The sequence below is a fragment of the Centrocercus urophasianus genome, unplaced genomic scaffold, assembly GCF_019232065.1.
Source record: "Centrocercus urophasianus isolate 14NV4802_14NV808 unplaced genomic scaffold, USGS_Curo_1.0 seq_12, whole genome shotgun sequence".
NCBI lineage: Eukaryota > Metazoa > Chordata > Aves > Galliformes > Phasianidae > Centrocercus > Centrocercus urophasianus.
This window is the reverse complement of record NW_024884364.1, coordinates 41,086,473-41,098,972: the sequence shown is the minus strand read 5'-3', so window position 1 is coordinate 41,098,972 and position 12,500 is coordinate 41,086,473. Positions and strand designations below refer to the sequence as shown.

Genomic DNA, 12,500 nt, shown 5'->3' with positions numbered 1-12,500 from the left:
ATTGCTTTATAGCCTAATTTAATTGTATTTAATCAGAAATAAAACAGCAAGTATGCTAGAGGCTCATACGTCTGTTCACTAAATTACTGTTGACTTTTTTCATTGACATTCCGCAAATGGCAAAGTTAAGGTTAACAGTATAAATAGGGGTGCTGAATAGTGTAAAAGGGGAACCCGTGCAATTAAAAAAATGGCTTACATAACCCGATATCATAATAGACAGAATATTTATTTAACTTGCAGTAAATTGACACACCTCTAGACAGAGACAATTATGACTGACTGTAAAACATCTGACAGAACCAATTATGACTGACTGTTGTTTGCTACCTTTGTGCAGAAATAAATGAAACACAGATATTTGGAACAGAGACTGCTGCCTGTGTGTCTGAGCTCGCTGTAATTAAAATACAATAACCAGTAGGCGATGTAAAAAATTTCAGCAGCTAATTCTGTGTGTTCTTTAACTCTTTAGCTAGAAGTGCTAGAGGGAGATGATGCTGCACAGAAATGATACTGTGCAGTGGGTTTTTTTTTTGTTCCTTCTCAGATCAGCCAACCTTTTTGGCACTGTGCTCATAGACACCTACGTTGTTTCTCATGCACTCGGTGCAAATGCACGCACATAAATACAGAGGAGCGTGAATATATTTTTACTTCTGCTCTGAGGAGCAGGCTATCAACAGCATAATCAGGAGGGAGAGGGTTTAATGGTGTGACACAGTATGGTTGCCCAATCAGCAGGAGAAAAAAGAGGAGACTTTCACTGAGCTGCATCTTAGTGAATCTGAGAACAAAAGTTCTTCATCTTGTCTGTCAGGGTGCTCTGAGCCACCTTAACGGGAGCAAAGAGAAATGGCAGTGTGCGCAAAACAGGTGGCCAGCTAGAAGCAACCTCCAGATATTCCCATCCTTGCTTCCAGCGTCACTGTGGGTTGAATGGATTTCAGGCACCTATCTAAAAAAGTTTTGGTTTTTTGTTTTTTGGTTTTTTTTTTTTGAATGATTAAAAAAAAAAAAAAAAAAAAACCCCACCATTTTAGGCAAGCAGGAGCTTGGATACAGCGCTGAATTTGGCAGGGGTAGGCAGAAGTTGTGCTTTGTACAAGGAGCAGAGCGGCAGTGGTGCTGGGTGATGTCAGCTGCCCGTTTGGTGATGTGACCTCTACGTGGTTGGTAATTTATTGCTGACCGTAAGGAATGTAGTGCCTGCCTTCTATTACATGTAGTCAGAAGCACATCTTTAAACAAACAAACAAAAGCCAATTCAGATAAATTCATTTTTCATGCCTGTGTTTGTGTCGGCAGTGCCTTGTGTATGCTCCGTATTGTGTGTAAATATAATCTGTATATGTGGTATTGGCTGTCATAAAAGATGGCTTGCTGCTGAACTTGGAAATTATTAAAACAATGATAGGGAGATAATAGACAGGCAACTATTCTCAGAACGTGACAGACTACCGAAAAGCAATTTCAGTCAGTTTGTGCAGCTTAGTTTTCAGAAGGCCTTAGGTACGTTATTGATTAAATTCTCATTTAGGAAGAAAGTAGGAGCTTTTATCTGCATCTCTAAGTTGGATGGAATGGTGACTCGAAGGTATCGACTGGCTGCATGATATACGGCGGTCACAGTTGTCTTTTACTAAGAGGAGCACGGTGATGCTGGTTGTCATTCTTACTCTGCTGTGTGGCAGCGTAAATAGTCCCCTTTCTAACCAACCTGGTGGGAAAAGTCAATATCCCATCAGCAAAGGAGGTAAACACATCAGGAGCTGTGTCCTCTCTCATCTTCCCCTGCTCTGTATTACCGCAGTTCTTTAAATCTCCTCTCCCCAGTCATCAGAGGCACTCGTGTCATTCAAATGCACCGTGCGGCCGTGCTGCGGGGACGCTGCCGCCTGCCTCCCGCCGCCGAGATCCGGCTGCCATTGTCTTATAATTGAAACTTAAAGCTGGCCTCGCCACTTCAGCCAGGCCCCTCGTGTGCCTCCCTTCTTCTCAGCCACCCTCCTCAGCTCGCCGGTGCTGAAGTCTAAGGAGTGTTTGAAGCAGGCTGGTTATCGTGCGTAATTACAGTTCAGATTGATGGGGGGAAGATGGAAATCTTGCTGGCGTAGAGGTTGGGGCTGAGCATGGCCTGTGTGGGGGCTGTGTGTGTTGTCCTGTGCTCTCCGCACTGCCCTGTCACATGCCTTGTTCTCACCATCGGTGGCCTTCCTGCTCTGGCTGTACATGCCAGCTGCTTCTGTGTATTGACAGCACTCACCTTGGTCCCTCCTGAGCTCCAGGACACTTCAAACTGTCTTTAACTGTGATTTCATAGAGTCAAAAGGACTCAGGTTGGAAGGGACCTCAAGCCCACCCGGCTCCAACCCGGCTGCCCCCCAACTCCTCAGGCTGCCCAGGGCCCCATCCAACCTGGCCTTGAGCACCTCCAGGGATGGGGCAGCCGCAACTCCTGAGCTACAACGAGGGTATTCTCTGCAGTTGGTTGGTACAAACACCATGGTTTCTGCTGGTGTATGCACAGTGGCAAATGAACCCGCTGAGCACATTATTGATTTTGGAAACACGTGAACTAGCTGGTGCTGAATTGGTGGCAACGTGGGTTTGGTGTTTTTATGGATCTGGTTACTGCAATTTTCACGGTTTGTTTAATTAAACCCTACATTGAAATAATTTCAGGATCATTAAAGGTGTTTATGCCGTAGTGACTTCACTCTGTTACTGAGCAGGTTCTTGTAATCAGAGTTTTTATTGTATTTGTGGTGCAGTATAAGGGAAATTTAGTTCCACTAATAAGCATAATTCCATTGCCATTTGAGTAATGGCAAGAATGTGGTGTTTTCAGCTCACTTCCGATTGCCCAAAGTTGTAAATACAAATACCTAAAGCTGAACACGGCAGCACGCAGCACACCTTCCTCACAAGCGTGCATGGAAGCTGCGCACCAAAGTGCTGGCAATCAGCATATTCAGTTACTCCAACTGCCACCTCTAATTGAAATTTTAATTGAATTTTTAGAGATTTCATAGCATCGTGCAGAGCAGCTGAGGAACATGGTGAGCAACATGGGCACCAAAGCAGGCGCTCATTCCTCAGTAGAACGCTGCTGGTTGTGTTGCCCCTGGTAGCTCATTGCTGAGCTCTCACAGCCTCTTTGAGGCTCTGCAAAACACCTGCCTGTGCTGGGGCTGGAGGCGGCCACAGGCTGCACAGGCTGCCCCATTAGTTATCCCATGATCCCATCTCCTTGGACATGCCATCTGCTGGCCTGCCCGCCCGGGCCCAGCTTAGTCTTCTGTCACCGTTGGGCGCAGAAGTGCTTTGTTACCTCCCTCACGTGGGCAGACCAGTCAGCGTGTCCCTCCTCCCAGCCCCACACCTTCCCTCAAACCAACCTCACTACTGTCAAGTTTGGTTTGCCATCTGAACCTGTGCTGCTCAGTAAAAGCTCTGGGAAAGGGAGTGGAGGTCTCTTTGTTGCCTGACAGCATAACATATAGCCAGAACTACTCGTAGTTGTGCTGCTAAGGTGTGTGCACGTGAGCTTGTACACACACACACACACACACAATTAATGTCTTGTGCTTCAGACATTTCTTCACCAGGTATTATTGATCATATGTTGTAGGAATTAACATCTCCATTTGTATGTCAGGTAAACCCAATGTATCCCCATTGAGATACTGAGCGTTTTCATTTCATTTTTTAGCTTGCAGCACAGTGTGGAATTTTCCTGGCCGGGTATCCCCATAGTGCTGAGCCCCACAGCTCCCGTCCTGCACACACAGGGGTGTGTTTGGGAACCCACTGTGTGTGGGGTGTGTTTGGGGACCGTAGCATCAGTGTTGGGCTCACCTCAGGCGATGCCATGCCAGCAGTAGCATGAATGTGGGAGTCATGGTTTCCTGGATTGACCTGAAGCCAAGCTTGGCTGTAGGCAGAATTTCACCCCATGTCAGACCCTGAAGGACTCTGTGAAGTTTTCTCCATGCTAAGGAACCTGGTTCTTCACAGCCAGTTAGTTCCATTAGCCCTCATAGTAGGGAAGGCAGCAGAAGAGCTTGCCGTGAATGGTGACTTTGGATGCTAGCTACAACTTTGTCCTCTTTTCTCTTTGTATTAAAATACCACAATGTACAATATTATTGAATGCAAAAGCACTTTATTTAACCTTCCTCTCTTGTTTTATCTTTGTCCTGTCAGAGTTTGTAAGGAGGAAGCCCCTCAGGAGGGAAGTGATCGAGGCCTACAGGAAACTGAAGAGCACAGTAGACAAATGCCTGTCCCTGAGCGGCTACTCGGAAGTGAACCTCGGCAAACTCTTCTCTGTCAGCATGGGAAGATCCGTAGGAGAGTCCAGCAGTGAAAGACAGTGATGGACGGAACGTGGAAGGAGCAGAGGGGCCAACTACTTGCTTAAAAATAAGGATCTCCTGAGCAGTGCTCTGTGTCAGGAAGCACAATAGAGTTTTAATAATCTTTGGTTTGGTGGAGGAAGAATGAAAGATGAAAATGGGATGCATGGTCCACGTGGACGCGGTACACTCGAGGTGTTTTTATCTCCGATTCTTTTCTCCACCGAAAAGCCAGAGTTATTAAAACATGGAGCAGTTGATTTTCACAATGTATTTTGTTGTGTGTTCAGACCTATGAGGGAAAAGGGGGTGGGGGAATTGCTGCTTTAATTGGATAATTCCCAGTGAGAGTTGCTGGAATGTAAGTGATCCTAGACTTTGCTCCAGGGTATTTAGTAGAGGTGCTCTCAGGAAGAGAGGTTAGTGGAGGTCTCAGTAGGAGCACTAATGTTTTGCCTTTTCACAGTTTATCTCCTTCCTGATCATAAACATACCAATTAAAAACAATGCTAAACCTAAATGCCTTTAAATGTCCTTCGGAGCGAGGTAGGGATGCTTTCCTTTCAAAACGAGGTAGAGACCGATTGAAGCCTGGAGGCGCAAAGAACAGAGGACCAATTTGTCTCTGGTATCTTCACGGGGCGTCTCTAAGCACGGTGTTTTGCCAGATTAGAAATGTTTTATGTGGACGTATAGACACATACGTGAGTGAAACACGTTCTGTACATAGGCAGAAAATAAATGTACGTCACTTCTTTCCGCGTCTGAACGCAAGCTGTCGATTGGGCAATGTGTATTTGGATGGCACTGTAAGCGCTAATGGCGGAGGAAGGAGCATCGTCGTCGCTGTTCTGTAATAGTTACTGTATCAGGGATTTTAAAGGTTTTATGAACAAATTGTATTTTCCATTTACTTTTAGTAAAGCGATAAACACACGACAAGAACAAAGAGTAAATTTGGGAAGAGCTTTTGTACACCAAATATCGTTGTACTCTTGTTTGCCGTTACGTTTGCCATGCGATGTATTAATGTGAGGTCATTAAAGCGTTCTTTTAAATCATCGACGGTATACAATGCAAAGTCTTCTTAGCACTTGATGGGAAAAAAAATAAAATTTTCTAGTGAAAGCGTTGGGCTCGGTCTGCCTGACTGCCGGCAGCTCCCCACGGGGGCCGCATCGCTGCGGCCCGGGGCCGATGGAAGGGCCCGCTTGCAGCCTTCCGTGTGCCTCACGGAGCGTCAGCGTTGGGCACGGAAGGGCCGTGCGTGGCTGTGCGGCGGCTGCACGGCTTTCGTTCAGCCCTGAGCGAGAGCTGCGAGCTCGCCGGGTGGTGCTGCGGACCTGAGGGGGGGACGGCGGCGTGAGCGTGCCCGAATTCCCGGAGCGGCTCTGGTGCCAAACCCTTCGGACTCCTCCCAGAAACGGCGCCCGGCCGATCCGTTTGCATGCTGGTGCCGTGCCCGGCAGCCGCAGCCCCTCGAGGTGACGCCCGGGCTGTCGGAGAGACTCCCGGGGAGGTTTCTCGGGAACGTGCGGCCCAAAGCGACGCCGGGATGCTGCAGCTCCCTGCCGGACCGCTGCCGTAATTTCACTCGGACTTGGGTTTTCGTAGTTTCGTAGCGCTCGACCCAATTAGGATCGTGCAGATATCCATGACGGTAACTGGGCAGAACGGCTCGGAAAAGCAGCCGTGACCCCGCGGCACTTGTGTCTACCGGGATAATTACGGCTGAAGAGCCTGTTAATTTGGGAGTTTAGGGATGTTTACGAGAGCCCGGGGAACGCTGCCGAGAGAAGCAGCGGCCAGGGGGTCGGGAGGGGAAGGGCCCTTTCCCCACGTCGGGGTGTTTCGGGGTTCCTCGAGCGGCGCCGGGGCAGCGCACCGCCGGCGGGCCCCGGGGCTCCGCGTCCGCTCGGGCCGGGCGGGGGCCGCTGGGGGGTGCGGGAGGGGGAAGGGGGGGTGCAGAGTCGCCGCGTCCCGGGCCAGAGCCGTCCGCTCGCTGCGCTGAATGGCGCGGCCCCGCGAGCCCTCCTCATCGCTCTTTAATAGATTAACTCATCTGCGGCGGCCTCGCAGCTCAGATTAAAATTCCTCCATCCCGACGGCAGCATTATGGGGTGGTTGGAGGCTGTTTTCAAACCTCGGCGTTGAATAGCGACGGCTCTGCATTAATTTAACCACTAAGCTAATAAGTAGGTTTCGTTTTGTTATGCTAAGCTTTATTGCTTTTCTTTTGATCGGAATGGTGTTGTTGAGCAAAGCAGCAGACAAGGCGCTCTTTGATGAGGGAATTAGCGCTCTATTCTTCCTCTATTATTCATAGCACAGTGGAATATGTAAGTACCTGAGGGTGTCAAAGGAGAGCAGGCTCTATTGCAAAGTGTTCGCCTTGTTTCTCTCAATAGCTGACTATGAGATGATAAACCGCTTAATACACCGCGCTAATTGGATGAGAGCAGAAAGCGCCGGGGCCGCGGCGGGGCGAGGGGAGCCGCTCCATTCAGCGCTCCGCACTTCGGAGGAGCGCAGCGCTGCGCGGGGCTCCGTACGCCGCCGCAGCTGTGCGCCAATGACCGCGCGGGGTAAATACGGCCGCCGCCTCTACGGCGCGGGGTAAACTTCTTTTCAGGCGGTGATGGGATTGCTTGGCAGCGCCGCGATCCTAATGAGGGCCCGCCGTAATAACCCCCGGATTAGCAAAATTGCCGCCTGCAGAAGCGCGATTCTGCCGTGAGCGGAGCTTCGGCTCGAGGAGTCCGAGCGGTGAATGGCGTTTCTTACTGCGTGCCGGCTCCGTGACGAACCGCTTTTCCGCATGGCAAAAAAAATAAACCACCACCAACAACAACGACAACAGCAAAAAAACAAACAACAACAAAACGATGTTGTTTCGGTCTGCGCCGCCAAAAACGCCCACGGAACGAACATGACTTTCCCCATTACATTTTATTGGTATTATCGTTATCGGTATTATTGCGCTCGTGGTGGCTTTTGAGACCCCCAGTAGCGCCGGGGTTTGCAGTGCGCGTGTGTGCCCGCGTGCGGGGCTTTGCCCGGGGCTCGCACGGGAGCCGGGAGAACCCAGCGGAGCCGCCCCGGGTTGCGACGGCCGCGGCCGCTTTCGAGCATATCACCGAAGGAAAGAAAAGTAAAATAGACAGCGAAAATTCAAAGTAAAAACAAAACAAAATGAAAGACAAAAGGGAAATCGTTAAAAGTAAATAATAATTAAAAAAAGAAAAGAGCAATTACTACAAAGTAAACGATACAAAAGCAAATAAGAAAAAGGAGGGATACATAAATACAAAAGAGGAATGAATGAAGGGGGGGAAAGGCGCTCGGAGACGCCCGAACGCGGCGTGCGGCCGCCTCCGGCGCTGTGCGGTTTCATTTTTGGGTTGTTTTTTTTTTTTTTTTTTTTTTTTTTTGTATGTGTGTGTGTCCTTTTTTTTCCCTCTTTTTTCCTCTTCGCTGTTCAATACACCCGGTCGCCCCTCGCCGCCCCCCCGCCCGCCGTCGCAACGCCCGCCGCGCACGGAGCGCCCCGCGCCGCCGCCTCCCGGGCCCCCGCGGCCCCGCGCAGCCACAGACGCGCACACCGCGACTCCGAGTGCAACGCCTTTATAACATCGTCATCTCAAATATACAAAGCTCTGCAGTGCGTCGGTTTCCTTTCCGTTTTTTTATAACAACGCTATGTACAGAGTCGCGGCCCCGCGCCCCGGCAGTGCCGTTCCCTTTGGTTCGCCGCGCTCCGGCGCCGCTCTTCGTTCGGCGTTAGCACCGGAGACGGACGGAGGGGGGAAACGCGGCGCACGGCGCTGCCGCCGGGACAACGTTATCGGGGCTCCGCCGCCGGTCCTCCTCTCCTCTCCTCTCCTTTCCTCTCCCCGCGATTCTCGTTCTTAATTACGATTACTATTCACACTCCCGTTCGGTCTGGCTCCGCTCGCCCTGGCCGCCCTGGCCGCCCGGCGGCTCAGCACACCTCCTTCCCCGCTCCGCCGCCGGGCAGCACGTTGAGCTGCGTCAGCTGCGCCGCGTGCTCCTTGGCCTTCAGGCGCAGCGCCGCGATGCTGGAGGCGCGCCGGTCGGCGGCGGCGCTGCCCGGCTCCCCCAGCCCCGCGCCCACCGCGCCCTCGGCCGCCGCCGGCGCCGGTTGCCGCAGGAGAGCGGCAGCGCCGGGCGCGCTGCCCAGCGGGGCCACGGTGGAGAAGAGCCTGCAAGGAAGGAAGCACAGAGCGCCGTCAGCGCCGCGCCGACGGCGCGGACGCACCGCGCCGTCCGTCGGCCCCGCGGTGCGCGCGGCCCTCGGCCAATCGGCGGCCGGGCCGGCGGCACGTGACCCGCGTGGCGCCCAATCGGCGGCGCCCCCGATTCGAACGGCGGAGCGGCCCCTCGGAGGGGCTCCGCGGCGCGACCCCGCTCCGCGATCCGCGCTCCGCGCTCCGCCCCGCGGAGGGGCGCCGCGGCCGGGCCGGTACCTGCCGAAGGCGGGGCTGATGAAGGCGGGGTGCCGGAACACGGCCGCGCCCAGGAAGGTGCCGAGGCCGAGCGGGGTCCCGGCGGGGGGCAGCGCGGCGGAGCCGGGCGGAGGAGGCGGCAGGCCCGGGAAGGCGGCGGCCGCGGCGGCGGCGGCGGCGGCGGTCCAGGCGGAGTCTAGAGCTGGGTGGTGAGGAGGGAAAGGACTAGCATCAAGGTACGGAGTGAGGGGGTGAGGTGCGGACAGGGGACCAGGGAAAGGCAAACCTGGGGGGTGTGTCTGAGCCCCAGCCTTTTCCCTCTTCCGCCACTTAGCCCTACGGTTCTGGAACCATACCTGCAAAGCCAAGAGAGACAGTGGCGTTAGCACTGCGCCGGGCCCGGGCCGAGTCCCGCTCTAAGCCCCGCGGCTGCGGCGGTATTATTTCCCCACGGAACGAATTGGCGCTGAACGCGTTCCGCTGCAAGGAAGCACTCGCGGGCAGCAGCAGCCGCGCTCTCTCCTCCGGTTTAAGGGAGAACGAAATTGTGGCCGCACAGCGCAGCAACGGAATTTATGCAGCGCCCGCAGCGCGGGCGGAGCTCCCGGGCCGCCCTCGGGGCCGTATTTCACGCAGCTCTGTACGGTACGAAACAGAACCGTTCTCCAAAACGAGACAATACGGAACTCTGCCGCCGCTTTCCTCTTTTCTCCCCTTCCCCAGAAGTAAAAGCCCCGAGCCAAGCCGGGCTGTAGCCCAGCGGGGAGAAAACACCGCCGGGAAAAAGGAACGAGAGGTTCTCGCACAGTGCAGGAAAGTGCCGCTGCGGCAGCTGGCGAGGCTCCCGGCGCTCCTTCGCGTCCCACCCGCGGCCGCTTCCCTCGGTACGGCGGCACCGCTCCCGTTGCAGATGGGATCCCTGCGGCATCCCGCGGGCAGGGAGCCCGAAGGAAGGCCGAGCGCCGCCGGAGGGGCTCCGCTAATTCGTATTCCCTTCCCCGTGCCCCTCCCTCGGGCGGAGGGGCTTTCGCAGACAGAGCTATTTAACTTTCCCACGCCGCGTGCCCCCAGGCCGAACGCGCGGCTCCGCCGTCACGGCGCTGTGTGACGATGGAGCGATGTGTCAACACAGCGCGGGGCCCGTCTCAGCGCCGCTAATGCGCGGGGCCGTCGCGTAGCCGATGAGCCATATGGAATTTATGGCGCGTTATCAGCGCCCGATTTTAACTGTAGAGTGATTCGCGCGGCCGCGGCCGGGGCCATCTGTTCGCCGCTGGCAGCGGCCGCCCCGTGTTTGTCGTCGCCGTGGCGGTGAGGCGCGGGCCGGGCGATGCACTCTGGAATGGGGCGCAAACACCTCTAATGGCATCGCGCCCGCCATTAAAGCCGCGCGGCTCGTCGCTATCAAAAATGGGCGATCGGACGGCGTTAAGCGGCTCCTCGGCGGGCGGCGGGAAGTAACCGGCACTCCGCCTCCCGACGGCCGCGTTTGTTCAGCGCTAAGTGCGCTTTTACGGAGCCCTGCTGGCGACGCCGGCCCCTCCTTCTCACCGCTCGGCCGCAGGGGCTCCGTCGGGGGCGCGAGGACGGCCCGGCCCCGTCCCGCCGAGCGCGGCCGCCTCTCACTCACCTGCACTCGGGCTTCGGTCAGGTCGAGCCGCATGGCCAGCTCCTCCCTGCGGGGACAGCGCGTCAGAGCCGGCACCGAGCAGCCCGCACCCGGCCCTACGCCCGCCGCCCGCAATTAGCGCGTATCGGGAGCCACTTCGCCGCCAGCGAAGCGCTCCCGGCTCCGCAGCCCCGCGGCATTTCGCCGGGACGGGTAAAGTAAAATTGCAATGAAACCCAAACGAACGGGGCGACGCCGAAGCGTTCAGCTCCGCCTGCGGCGCGGGACCCGGGGCGATGCCGGCAGTGGATCCCCCCCGCGGGACCCTCCGCGCCCTTCCTACAAAACGAACGAGAAATCCGCGATGCCCCTTCGGACGCGGCGGGACAGGGCCGCGTCCGTACCCCCCTGCCTTCCCCGCAGCCGGGCGGCCCCCGGTTCCCCCCTCCCTTCCCCGGGGCCCCGGGAGGGGCCGCGCCGGGCGCTATTTTTACCGGCGGCGCTTTGATCCGAGCCCCGCGGGGCCGCCCCGCTCCGACCCGCGCGGGGAGCGCGAACCCGATCCGGGCCCTGCGTCGGCGTAAAAATAGCCCCGAGGGCTCTCCCTCCCCGCCTCGGTCCCCCCGCCCCGCGCTGCCCCGGCGGTGCCGGTACCTGGTGAAGACGTCGGGGTAGTGCGTTTTCTGGAAGGCCCTCTCCAGCTCCTCCAGCTGGTAGCTGGTGAACGTGGTGCGGTAGCGGCGCTGCTTCCTCTTGAGCAGCCCCTCCTCGGAGTCGCTGCCGGCCGACAGACACACGCTCTCTTCGCCGTCCTTGCCCTCGCCGTCCTCGGGCGGCAGCAGCAGCTCCTCTTTGGGGGACAGCCCCCCGCCCTCCGCCCCCGGCGCCGTTCCTGCGCCCCGGCGGGCCTCCTCCAGCAGCCCCCCGCCGTCCTCGCCCAGCAGCTCCTCCTCGTCGTCCTCCTCCAGCTCCTCTTCTTCCTCGTCCTCCTCCTCCTCCAGCATCTCCTCGTCCTCCTCCTCCTCCCCGGCGGCCGGCGCGGCGGGGCCGGGCCGCTCCTCGACGTGCGGGGCTCCGCTCCCCGGTTCGTCACGGGCGGGCGGCGGCGGCGCGAAGGGCGCGTTCTCGCGGTAGCTCTTGCTGCGGCTGATGCTAACCTGCGGCGCGTGGCTGATCTTCAGCGTGTCCCACGGCGCGGGACCTGCCCCTGCCCCGGCCGCCGCCCCGGCCCCGGCGCCTCCCTCCGGCCGCCCTTCCGGCCGCTCCCCGCGCGGCCCCGACGGCAGCAGCCGCCCGCCGCCCGGCCCGTACAGCCGACGCAGCTTGGGGGGCAAGTGCAGCTCGGCCGGCTCGAAGGGGGGGCTGCTCTTCGGGGAGCCTGCGGCGAGGAGAGAGGGTGCGGGGGGGAGAGAAAGAGAGAGACGCGGTCAGCGCGGGGAGCGCGGGGCTGAAATCACCTCGCATGGTCCGTAGAGTCCCGCCCGGTCCGGAGCTGCCCCAGGTGCGGAGGCCGCAACGGCCCCGGGGCTACTGCTATCCCGTGGCCTGGAGCTCGTCCGCTCTGCGTTTTATAAACCCTCCCGAGAAATTCCCGTTTTCCCGTTTTTTGGGGGGGAATTTTGGATGCGAGGGATCCGTGCGGTACCGAGACAGCCTACGGGCACCCCCCCGGCCTCGCCGCAGCCCCTCTCCCCCCGGCTCCCACCCGGGTCAGGACGCTCGGCCCGGCGCGGGGCTCACCTTGCGCGGCGCCGTCGGGGGGCTCTGAGCGGGCGGCCCCCGCGGGCAGGCTGGGAGCTGCGCCCAGCAGCCGCACCTTGCAGGGGCTGCGGCGGCCCAGGATGCTGTCGATGCAGTAGGAGGAGAGCAGCGTAGGCGATTTGCTCTTGCAGTCGGGGCGCTCGGCGCAGCTCTCCTCGGGGTAAGGGCCGCTCATGGCGGCGGCGGCGCGGACGCCCCCCGGTGCCGCCGGGACGCCCGTCACGGGGGGAGTGAGCTGCGGCCGCGGCGCTCTTGAGTCCCCTCGGCTCCACGTGCGGGCAGCCGCCCCCTGATTGGCTCTCG

At 57.6% G+C, this 12,500-nt stretch overlaps 2 protein-coding genes across 3 annotated transcripts in view; one reads left to right on the top strand and one right to left on the bottom strand.

Moving 5' to 3' along the window:
• POLA1 (DNA polymerase alpha 1, catalytic subunit) overlaps positions 1-5,457 on the top strand; it is a 191,650-nt gene extending 186,193 nt beyond the window's left edge. For both annotated transcript variants that reach the window (XM_042810612.1, XM_042810611.1), the window contains exon 37: positions 4,210-5,457. In XM_042810612.1, coding sequence (XP_042666546.1) covers positions 4,210-4,382 — 173 coding nt within the window. In that variant the 3' untranslated portion in view covers positions 4,383-5,457. The remainder of the gene's footprint in view (positions 1-4,209) is intronic.
• Positions 5,458-8,181: 2,724 nt separating this feature from the next.
• On the bottom strand, positions 8,182-12,372 carry ARX (aristaless related homeobox). The gene is made up of 5 exons (XM_042810559.1): positions 12,177-12,372; positions 11,091-11,814; positions 10,458-10,503; positions 8,849-9,183; positions 8,182-8,584 (listed from the first exon to the last, which is right to left on the bottom strand). The coding sequence occupies exons 1-5, from the start codon at positions 12,370-12,372 to the stop codon at positions 8,344-8,346; spliced, it is 1,542 nt and encodes a 513-aa protein (XP_042666493.1). The 3' UTR covers positions 8,182-8,343.
• Between the last annotated feature and the right edge of the window lie 128 nt (positions 12,373-12,500).